Source organism: Chinchilla lanigera, unplaced genomic scaffold, assembly GCF_000276665.1.
Source record: "Chinchilla lanigera isolate Chin_1 unplaced genomic scaffold, ChiLan1.0 scaffold00026, whole genome shotgun sequence".
Taxonomy (NCBI): domain Eukaryota; kingdom Metazoa; phylum Chordata; class Mammalia; order Rodentia; family Chinchillidae; genus Chinchilla; species Chinchilla lanigera.
In genome coordinates, this window is record NW_004955427.1 from 21,202,016 (window position 1) to 21,214,242 (window position 12,227).

The following is a 12,227-nucleotide window of genomic DNA, read 5'->3' on the forward strand; positions in this document are numbered from 1 at the left end:
AAAAAAGAATTTAGGATGTAAGTGGACTAGACATAGTCAAATAATAAGGTGAAAGCCAAGTGTATCTAGGAGAATGAGGGAGTAAGCTAGAAATTATCAGTTAACTTAATATAGAAGTATGCGAAGAAGGTTATTAAATGCTAAGACAGTGCGTTAACTGAGTATATTACTTTTTTTCCGCTCAGGGTTTTTTGCCTCAAAAATTTCTGTTCAACTATTTGACATTCATGTCATATAAGACAAACAGCGATCGAAAATCTGTAGACTTGACTCTACTGAGTAGCTAGCAAGCTTTTGCCATTCGATATCTACATAGTTTGAAAACTTTGAATAATTATGTAGCTAAAGTCTCTCCAACTATGATTTTGCGTGTCTTACTAAACCTAAGAAAAATCATCATTATCGGTCTTTTTATCTACAGAAATACTTACAACCAAAGTTATAATAGGAACTGCCTTTTCAAAAATTTTTAGAATATTTTAAATCCTCATTAAGGAAGTGGAAGAAACCTGAAATGATGCTTCATCAAAATGTTATCCAGTAAAACTAGTGGAAGAATGAATTTCATCTGTGTGTATCACTTGCATTGTGTATAGCAAGGGAAAGAGAAAAGAATTGGAAGACAGTTTCTGCTGAAATAAATTTTCATTTTCACAGTTTTAATTGTTCACATCATGCTATATTATTTGAGTTACATGTATATTAAGGGCAGTGGTATAATTACATGAGGAGTTTAAATTTAGACACTGCTTATGTCTTAATTTTATAGTCTCATCAATGAAGTGTAGCTTAATGATTTAGAAATTCTTTTAAAATAAAATGTTTTAGATGGTGTAAGTGTATTTGGTTTTCTTTATTTTTCATTAAGGATTTCTTAGAAACTAATGTGATCAAATTTTATTACCTTTAGTCAAAATTATGTATTTCATGTACCTGTATTTCTCTTTTATTTCCAGAACTAAAGGCAGAAGCTAGCCTAATGGACCAGATGAGTAGTTGTGATAGTTCATCAGATTCCACAAGTTCATCGTCATCAAGTAGTGAGGATAGTTCTAGTGAATCAGAGGATGACGCGGGCAGATCTTCTTCTAATCTGGGGAATTGTATCTCAGAACATCCTACCATGTCTGCCATACCACAGTACAAGACTTCTGATATAGATAGTAGATCTGGTCATAATAGATTTCATGACAACAGTGGCCTTCTGATGAATACTTTACGTAAGTATATATAAACATGAGTAATTAGAAAAGAATTCATGGGGTAGTTATACTGTTTATAATCTAAAATTCAGGTAAAAAGAAAGATGTAATAGTATCTAGAAAGACAAGAGAAAAATCCAGAAGGCACTATGCTAAAACCAAAACACTATGAACAATATACTAAAAGATAAGTTCTATGATTCAGCACACAGAAGAGGTACAAAGCAATAAATGATAACATACTTGTATGCTTGACATATTAATGATTTTGACTGCACTTTAACATGTTTCCATTTTCAAAATGATAGCCTGAACCTGCTGGTGTGGTGGCACATGCCTGTAATTCCAGCACTCAAGAGGCTCAGGAAAGAGGATTGCTGCAAGTTCAAAACCAGCCTGGGCTGTATAGTGAGTTTAATGTCAGCCTGAATACATAGTGAGACCCTATCTCAAAAACAAACAATAACATAATAGCCCAATCTTCTAAACCCCAACATTCTCTCATTTCCTGATGCAATAAGTGAATGGTATATAAGAAAGAATGTTGTTAGTATGTAAAAAAGACTTAAAATAAATGCTAAAATTATCCTGAAGTTTGATAGTAATATATTTTTGTCTGTCCAGATAGTATTGATCTACTAATTATGTAACTAAATTACTGGACAAGCAATCTGATTATTAATTACAAGATGCTAGCTAGACAGAATCCCTTTGTTACTTGTTTTATACGTATGTTATTATGAGAATCTGTGTATTTTAATTACAGCTTTGTTCTTTTTTGTTTCAGGTAGTGATTTGCAGCTGAGTGACTCAGGAAGTGATAGTGATGACTGAAGAAATGTCGACCTATAAATATAACATTTACAAGGCATGTGTTTATTTTGTGTTAAAATAAAAACTACTAAAAGTGAAGGAAATAAACTTTTGATAAAAGAAATTAAATTTTTTATTTTATTTTAAAGAGAAAAAATGACAAAATAACAACATTGAAGACAAAAACAAAACAACACAAAAACAATACAGGATTTCAAAACAAGGAAATTAACAATGGTTGTTATATTACATATTGTTATCTTCAGCGAAGTTGCACGGATTACCAGATGTAAGAATGCAATATTGATCAAACAATTTAAAAAAAAAAAAGTAAAAAAAAAACATTGGAAATGATGCAGAGCTTCATTAAACAAGATGGTAGGAATTCACCAGTGGTTGTTCTATTGCATATTGTTGTCTTCAAATTAGTTGTTCAGATTACCAGATATAAGCATGCAAAATTGGTCAAGAAAAAAATTTAAGCATTAACTGTTCCTTTCAATAAATCAATAGACATCAGCAGTACAATTATCCCAGCTATTCTTGTATATATGTACATATTTTACTCCTTCTTTCTTCTTTTCCTAAGAAGTTAAATTTGATTGAGACTTTCAAATTTTTATTGAGTGCCAGGCTTGTGATATATTGTCTTCATTTAATCTTAAAAAAACTTTTATGACAGTGATATTGGTAAGAAAAGAGCCAGAGAGTAGGTGACTTACCTCAGGCATTATTAGTTAACAAGTGGTAGATGAGGTGGTTTAGAGTCTAAAAGTTCAGTGCTGTATCTTACCACACTGCGGTCTCCAACTGTGAAGCATCAAACCTATTAATGTATAATAAATCTCCATCATTTTAATTATATCCCTGAGCCTTTTCTAGCTGATATTCTGTAAATTATGGTTGAAAAGTACTTTAATTCTTGACATAACTAAGCTATAATTTAGGATAAGGTTAAATAATTATTTCAATGAAATAATTGTTTTTTTGCCATTTTCTTTGGCTTTCAGGAGAAACACAAGCAGTTAATGTTGAGATAACTAATATTTTTGAACTTGGAAGAAATGATAAATATTTCATCATAGTTGAATTTCATATTGTACAATTTCTTTTCAAAAATATTTTGGACCAGTTTTAGATTCACAACAAAAGTGAGCAGAAAGTTTAGAGAGTTCCCTATGTCCTCTGACCCCACCATGCATGCTTCACACCAGAATAGTGGTATGTTTATTATAATTGATGAACCTGCATCATCATCTGAAGTCCATAGTTGACATTAGGATTCATTCTTGATGTTGTACATACTATGGTTTTGAAAAATATGTATAGGAAATAACACATATCCAACACTGTAGTAGCATCAGAATAGTTTCACTGCCCTAGAAATTTGTGATCTGCCTGTTCATTTCTCTTTTCTTTCTAACCTCTGACAGCTGCTAATATTTTTACATCTCCATAGTATTGCCTTTTCCTGAATGTCTTATAACTAAAATCATTTAGTGTATTAATCAGCTTTCCTGTTGCTGGGACAAAATACTTGACACCTGCAACTTAAAGGAGACGGTTTGATTTGGCTTACAGTTTGAGAGCTTTCATTCAGTCCACGGTTGGCTGACTCCAAGGCAGAAATGTCATGACAGAAGGGCAGGGCAGAGCCAGGCTTCTCATTCCGTGAAAGCTGGGAAGCAAGCACAAGAGAAGAGTGACAGTGAGAGAGAGACCCTCCCAAGGCACAGCCCAAGTGACCCCACTTTCTAAGAGCACATTCAGCTGTGCACATCAGTGGACTAATCCACTGATGAGTTTAGTCCTCCCCTGACGCAGTCACCTTTCCAGAGATCTGTGAATCCAGTGAAGTTGATAATTAAGAGTAAATGACACATATAACATAGAGCCCTTTCAGACTGGCTTCTTTAACTTACTGTTTACCATACATTTCCTCCATGTCTTTCATGGCTTGCTAACCCATTTTTTTTAAGGTTAAATAATGCTCCATGTGAGGATCTACCACTCACCTCCCCAAAACTTGTTGCTTCAAGTTTTGGAAATTATGGAAAACATTTTTAGTTCACTTTACCTCTCCTCACTGAAATTTATGTAGTTCTTAAAATTTATATGTTTTGTCTTTATTCTCTCCTCCTTTCTCTCTGCTTTTTTCTCTAGCCTACCTTCAGTTCATCTCTCTTCCCTTTTATTTGTTTTACTCATTAGTACTTAGCCAAGATCTACAACTATGTCATTTATTATTTAACTAAACCAAGTTCATACATTGAGGAGCTAGTAAAACATGCTAATCATTTTCATATAGTAATGCAAAGTATATTCGTTTTTACTGAAAGTTGTGCTGAGATTTCTTTTATTAGAGTTAACTCTACAAGCAATGGGAACATGATCAGGTGGAATGCTGACTACATAACACATTTTATTCTCAGACTTCTTGCTATCCAAACTGCTCATATTTCCTCCAGTTCTTCCTCTGTAAATTAAACCTTTTAAAGACTGTTTTTATGGATTTGTCATTCTATGTTTTTCATTTTTACTACATCATCATTTCTTATATCCCCCAAGGGTATATACAGTATAACCCCCATGTTTTTGTACCTCATCTAATGTGTTTTCAGATGTAGAGAGCTAAAATGTACCTCTCTACCCCAAAAATGTGGAGATCCTGTGGATTAGACAAGTTCTCACAGTCAAGGTTCTCTGCCAGAAACAGTTGATAATCCTAACATGATTCTGAGCACATACCCTTTCAGCTTGACCTGTTCTGAATAGTTTGATTAAACTTATGATGATGTTTTAAGGACACAAGCAGGAAAAGTAAGTTGATTGCAAACAAAAATCAAAGGGCTTGGAATTATTCTAAAACTCTAAAGACAATGCTGCATCTGTTGAAGGAGGTGAGTGTGATCTACAAATTGTATATTCGTGAAGTGTCTCCCATAGTTTGGTAAAAAGGCATGTCAAGAGTTCAGGAATTACATCACTTAATACTATTCTAATTATTTTAGCAATTACCACTTACAAATAGATGAATCAAAAGGACTTAAGAATGAACACAATATTTAAAATTTTTAAAGGTTATTTTAAAGGTAATTTAAATTAAAATTTTTAAAACAATTTTTTAAAGGTAATTTTATTTTATTTTTTTGTTTGTTTGGGTTTTTTTGTTTTTCTCCGGTACCGGGAACCGAACTCACGACCTTGTACTTGCCAGGCAGGCGCTTTTGCCACTGAGCTAAATCCCCAGCCCCTTAAAGGTAATTTTAAAAGGTTGAAAACTTCAGTGTTTTGAGAATCGACTGCTTCTCTGTACCCTGAAGAAAATCTCACTCAATTTAAAGGTGTAGGCAATGCTCATTCCAGAAACATTTTAAACAGAAAGTACAACCTTGGATCAAGGATGTAGCTCGGAGGAACAAGTGCCTTCCTGGCAAGCACAAGGTCCTGAGTTTGATTTCCAGTACAAAAAAACAAAAAAACAAAAAACAGAAATGACAGCCTGGATGCTGGGCAGAGGGAGAATGTCAAGAGCTTAGACTTGCTATACTAGTGTTGTGATTCCAGCTGAACAACCCTATATTTCAGGCTGAGGTTATGCAGAAGAGGCCAGATATGCCCCCAAGTGATTCAGGAATTCCTGACCACTCCTGAGACTATGTGCACGTGCTTAGGACACTGAGTTGGGAAAAAGGTTTTATGTCCCATGTTGATTGTTGGATAACTTTTGTGATCCCAGAATAGGTGTCAATTACTCCCCACCAGTAAGCAAACAAGCAATTTTATAGAGATCCAGGCTGAGTAACCTCCAACTCAAGGCAATTCTGGCACTGCCTAGAGATAGCATCAGATCCCACAGATTAAGTGTTCAGTCCCCAAGGGTGCTTCACCACCACTTCAGATGCTAATCGCAAGCCTTGGGTTGTTTTACCTGTGCTTCTGAACTGGGACTCTCACAACCTTCTCTTATATTTGATTAATTTGCTTCAGTGGCTTACAGACATTAGAAACATGTTTACTGGTTCATTATAAAGGATATTGCAAAGGAGAAAGCTAAAGAGATGCATAGGTCAAGGTATGGCAGAAGAAGCACAGAACTTTCATGCCCTCTCCAGGCATACCACCTACGAGGAATGTTCACACATTCAGCTATTGGGAAATTCACTACATCCTGTTCTTTGGGGTTTTTATGAAGACTTCATTGTGTACACATGATTGCTGAGAGATGGAGGAGGACACCCACCAAGGTCTGTCTGTTCAAATTCTTCAGCATTTCTGCCTCATGCATATGAAGAAAAACCCTTCTGGAATAAGGATTTCATGACCTACTATCTGAGAAAGTAGGTCAGAAAATTTTATGGGCAGCTTTAAGAAAAGTAGGGGAAGATTATAGTTTCCATGATCTACCTTGGGGAAGAGAAATTCTAGTTTCTGTTTCCTACCTCAGGGGGAAAAATGACTCAGGAAAGGGAGGGAGGAAGAAGGAAGGAGGGATGGAGAAGGAGAGAGAAAGAAAGAGAGAGACAGCTTTTTGAAGGCTGAATCTGAGGTCCAAAGTACCTCAACATTATTCTAAGGACTTAAAAAATGACAAGGGTTCTGGGAGTAGTGAACTAGGAACTAGAAGAAAACTGAATTCAAAAGGGCCTAATAAAAAATAAAAGCTGGGAAGACTTGAACACATTGTGAAATTTGAATGCACTGCCCTACACATACATCTTCATTAGCAAAGGATAAAGCCTTATTTGTTTTAAGATTGTAGAACACAGCCTCTTGCTGGTTGTTCACTGCTCAGAGCAATGCCCACTGCTTCACTTCTTCTAAAGTGCTGATGTAAGAGAAATATAACTCCCAACCTGCTAGATATCAGATGTGCCAAATTCATGTACCCTGAAATCAAAGAACATATTCCACAGAATAAAGGAGGTTAAGAGTAGGAAAGGTATATTGAGAGATAGCTCTTGAGAGAAAAGAGGAGTCACAGAAGTGGGTTGTCACTGAGGCCCTTTGTCAGGGGTAATTTATACAGCAAAGTCAGAAGCAGGGGTACAACATGGGTCAAACTATAATCAACCAATAGGATTACAGGTATGGTTGCTTAGCTAATAGTGGTCCATTAGGGAAACGGGTCACGTAGGAAGGGTACATGGAAAGAACAAAGGTGTTTGGGGGAAGGGATGGTTCTGGATGTTCTGGTCACCCACCCGGGTAACTGATTTCTAGCTGGACTTCCTGGACTTTCTGGGTCAGATGGTACTAATTACAGTATAATTCCAAGTTACTGCTTATCCCTTAGGGAGGGGTGTAGGTCTGGCTATTGTATCTTTCTTTTTTATATTATTTTTTTTTTTGTGGTGCTGGGGATTGAACCCAGAGCCTTGTACATGCAAGGTAAGAGCTCTACCACTGAGCCACATGCCCAGCACCTGCATTTATCTTGAGGCCTTATCTTTTTCAGATGTACCTCCAGCTACAATTCTGATGTCTTTATTCTTTCTAGGGACTTCCTTTTTTTTGCATTCCAATAATTTTATTGAAAGGTATATTTCTTAGTACCAAACATAATGGTAGTTGATTAGGTTACCTCTGCCAACTCAAAGTTAATACTAATGTTTTCAAAATATTGAAACATATCAGCCTTTTCATAAAACTGAAGTTATCCATAAAACATGGTTTGTAAAAAGTTAAAGGTAGAATATACTATGGTTTTTTGGTTTACTTTTCAATGCTTATTTATCTACGTGATGTCAAAATTGGTTATATCCATTCTGGATAGGTTCAAGCTTTAGGCCTCACTGAGTTACTGTTTAAAACCCTAATGATAATAATAAATATACAGTATTCCAATTGCTATAGCAGTATGTTGATACATATTGGCAGTTTTCAGAAACTCAACAGATCATCTACTCTGTAGTACTTTTTCTTTAGGTATAATATTCGAGTTCATAATGATTCTGCTTAAAAGCTAACAGTCTCAAATTAGTTCACATATGAATCAAACTTTGGTCCAGTTATAACTTTAAATGAGCTAGAGCATGGGGCTATGTATAGCAAAATGTGCAATTAAAAAACCACTACTTCAGGGCTACTTTAAAAATTCAGGTTATTAAAGAGGATGTTGTTTTCTATGCTGCTAAGTTAAAGAAATCACTAACATATATATCAGAGATTGGATAACTCCTTTTCTTAGGGTGTTGTACCTTATATATAGTAAATGCCTTGGTGGGCTGAGTAGATTGGTGATGTTATTCTTTCCCTTTTGCTACTCCAAGTCCAGATGACTTATTTTGAAGATACTGTTTTAGAACTTCAATTGTAGAAGAAAATTATACAATTTTCTCTATACAGAGAAAAACATACAAATTTACCAATTAAGGAACCATTTCAGGGATTGTTAGAAGGTGAGTTATTCTATAGTAACTATGCGTCAGTTGCCATGAAGTACTCCTGGAAACAATCCACTTCACCTTCTGAACATTTGGCTTGGAACACTTGTTTGATGCATATTCAGTTAAACACTTGTATACAAGCTCTTGCCAGGAAGTCAGATCTCTGCCATTTGTCTTGGAATGTTTCTGAAGACATTCTACTCCTTCTGTTAACTCTACACACTTCTGTGCTTGGATCTCCAATGCAGTGACAGATAAGGCCAACACAGGAGGCTTTGCTTTAGAAAATATGATTCTGCAGTGACATGCCTTAAGCTGAGCTTCTAGTCTTTCAAAATTTAGGTTATTTTTCCTTTCAAATGGCAAGCTCTCTTGAATGAGTGAATAATAGAGTTGTAGAAACTGAAAGGAATGGTAGCTTTGACTTTCCAACACACCTTCTCCAATACAATCTTTTCCATTCTCATCAAATTTGAAACCGTGAACCTCTACTGACTTATTTAGAGTAAGTCAGTTGCTGATGGGACATTTCTTTCCTCTTCTATTGATTTTACAGCCAAATAAAAGCAGCTCAGTCCAACACCCCCAAGGTGCTTGGGCTGTACCTTCATTTTAGACAGGAATCTGTCCAGTAAATTCACAGCTAGAAAAAACGTCTCCGTATAAAAGCCAAAGAACTGAGTTAGACTAAGACGATCTTTTACTTCAAAATCCCTTAGTCTTGCAGTCATTCTGAGGCCATTATTATGTGCAGATTCAATTAGTCTCAAGCAGTAGACCTTTGGCTGACATCTGGCCTCCTGTTCCAACAGGGTGTTAAGCTGGTGTAGCAGTTTCTGGGAGTCAGTTGTTGTCAGTACTTCTATCATCTTGGCAGAGACTACAGCTCCTCGGCGTGCTTCCCCTTCCTGAGCCTGCTCTCACCTCGCCCCACAACAGGCCTAGAAAGCAAGGACACTTGGGGGCAGGAGGGGAGAGGTCCGGGAGGGAGAACTGTCCTGGGTGGAGGTCTCCGCAGCGCCTCCGAGACTACATTGCCCTCCTGTCACTGGGACAGAAGCTTCTACAGACTTCCTTGAGAGCCCAGTTTCTCTCTGACTATGTATTAATTTGTGTCTAACTTAGTTGCCTCTAATAATATGAAGCAAAAATAACATGTAACAATAGTCAACACTAAAACTGAAAACAACCTAAGTATCCCACAACAGAAGAATGGGTACGTAAATGCTGGCATATTTATGTAGTGAATTCTGCAAAATGATTGGGAAAATCTTGTTACAGGCAACCACATGGATGAATCTCATATATGTAGTATTGAGCAATAGAAATCAAATACAAGCAATATGAACAGTATTATTCCATTTACATGAAGTTCAAAAGAGGCAAAACAAATCTATGCTGATAGATTTCTATCACTGAAATGTTAAAAAAATTTAAAAATCTTATCTGTGTGGTGGTTGTGTGAGTTAACAAGTAAAAATTAATGGGATCTTACACTTAAGATTTGTGTACTTCAATAGATATTGTAAAATGGGAAGAAACTGTTCAAAAGGAGAGACAAACTGGGATGTGGGAAAGGAGGAAATAAGGAAGGGGAAAAATATATATACACACATACAAAGAGTTAAAATCTTTATACTACTAATTTTTCTTAGTTCATTGAAAAGAAAAGTTTGTGCTAATATTGTTTGGAAAATTAAATGCATATATCTTGTACTTGAAAACAATGTGCAATGTATTAACCCTTGTTGCTCTATTATCTTGTTTTGAAATTTTGTTTCACTTTATTTCTTTTTAAATGAAATTTTTAAAAGATGTGTGTACTTTATTTTGTTATGTAATTTTAATTATGTTTTTCATTTTACTTCATGTTCCCCTCACTTCTTTTAAGTTATATTTAATTTTTAAAGTCTATAAACAAAATCAATAGGAACAAATATGTGGAGGGTAGAAGACCATTAATATCAATAATATACTAATAGTTCTTACAGATTTGCAAGAAGGAGACAGCTCAATAGAAAAATGGGCAAATATACTTTTGGGCCCTTTGTCAAAGATCAAATAGTTGAATATGTCTGAGAAGGATTTTGTATCCTCAGTTCTATTCCACTGATCCACATGTCTGTTTTTGTTCCAGTACCATGCCATTTTTAATCATGATTGCTTTGTAGTATTTCTTGAAATCAGGTATTGCTATACAACCTGCTCTGCGCTTATTGCGAAAAATTACTTCTGCTATTTAAGGTCTCTTCTGGTTCCATATGAATTTTAGGATTATTTTCTCTACATTTGTAAAGTATGCTGTTGGTATTCTGATTGGGACTGCAATGAATCTGTGTAACAGTTTTGGAAGTATGGCCTTTTTTTTTATTCTAAAGAAAAGAAAAATTTTAAAAATGCTGTAAAATTTCAAAACAAGATTATAGGAGAGTAACAGTGGTTAGTACATTGTGTATTGTTACCTTCAAAATAGTTGCTCAGATTATAAGATATTGGCATGAAAAATTGAATAAACAATATAGGCATAAACCTTTATTTTCAATGAACAAATAGCTATTAGTAGTATAACTATCTTAATTATTGTGTGTGTGTATATTTTTTTTCTTTTTCCTTCTTACTTTTCTCCTTTCCCCTGTTCCAGTTTCTCTTTCCTTTTGAGCCATTTCTTCCCATTTCACAATATCTATTGTACATTTTGGATCTTATTTACTCTTTTAGCTTCTTACACTAGGCAGACAATATGATGTTTACACATGTGAATCTGATTTATTTCACTTATGACTATGGTCTCAGTTGAATCCATTTACCTATAAATTTCTCAAATTTACCATTCTTTATGGAGTAGTACTCCACTGTGTAAAACTGCTATGTCTTTTTTATTCATTCCTCAGTTGATGGGCATTTGGGCTGTTTCCAAGATTCAGCCATTACAAATTGTGCTGCTATAAATATGGGTGCACATATATCACTGTGGAATGATGTTTTTAATTCTTCTGGGAAAATACCCAGAAGGGGAACAGCTGGGTTGAACAGGACCTCTAATACTATGGCCATTTTGACAATATTGATTCCGTCTATCCAGGAGCAAGGGACATCTTTCCATATATTTGGATGTCCTCTTCAATCTTCTTCCACGTACTGTAGTTTTCTTTGTAGAGGTTTTCCACTTCCCTGGTTAGGTTAATTCGTAGATATTTCATTTTTCTTGAAGCAACTGTGAGTGGTATTCATTTTTATTTTAAAGACAGTAGTAAAAGAAAAAAAAGAACAATAGTAGCATACTAACATCACAAACATAAACAAAACAAAGCAAGAACATTAAAAGTGATACAGGGTTTCAAAACAAAATGATAGGAATTAACAGTGGTTGTTATATTATATATTGTTATCTTCAACTACATTGCTCACATTACCAGATGTAAGAATGGAAGATTGTTCAAACCATTAAAGAGAATTTAAAAAATAATTATTAGATAATACATTAGTGATAATACAGAGTTTCACTAGACAAAATGGTAGGAATTCACCAATGGTTGTTCCATTGCATATTGCTGTCTTCACATCAGTTGCTCACGTTACCAGAAGCAAGCATGCAAAATTGGTCAGAATATAAAAAATTTTAAGCATTAACTTCCTTTCAATATACCATCAGACATCAGCAGTACAGTTATCCCAGCTATTCTTCTACATATCTATCTATCTATCTATCTATCTATCTATCTATCTATCTATCTAATCTATCTATATTTTTGCCTTCCTTCTTTCTTTTATCTTCTTTCCCTCATCCCAGTTGTTCCTTCCCTTTGAGCAATTTCTTTCCCTT

At 35.0% G+C, this 12,227-nt stretch overlaps 1 protein-coding gene and 1 pseudogene across 1 annotated transcript in view; one reads left to right on the top strand and one right to left on the bottom strand.

Moving 5' to 3' along the window:
• The window catches only part of Eaf2 (ELL associated factor 2), a 32,239-nt gene extending 30,116 nt beyond the window's left edge, over positions 1–2,123 (top strand). The window contains exons 5-6 of the mRNA XM_005386499.2: positions 957–1,220; positions 1,990–2,123. Of these exons, the coding sequence (XP_005386556.1) occupies positions 957–1,220; positions 1,990–2,036 (311 nt within the window). The 3' untranslated portion in view covers positions 2,037–2,123. The remainder of the gene's footprint in view (positions 1–956; positions 1,221–1,989) is intronic.
• Positions 2,124–8,287: 6,164 nt separating this feature from the next.
• Positions 8,288–9,273, bottom strand: LOC102006051 (annotated as a pseudogene).
• Positions 9,274–12,227: the final 2,954 nt, after the last annotated feature.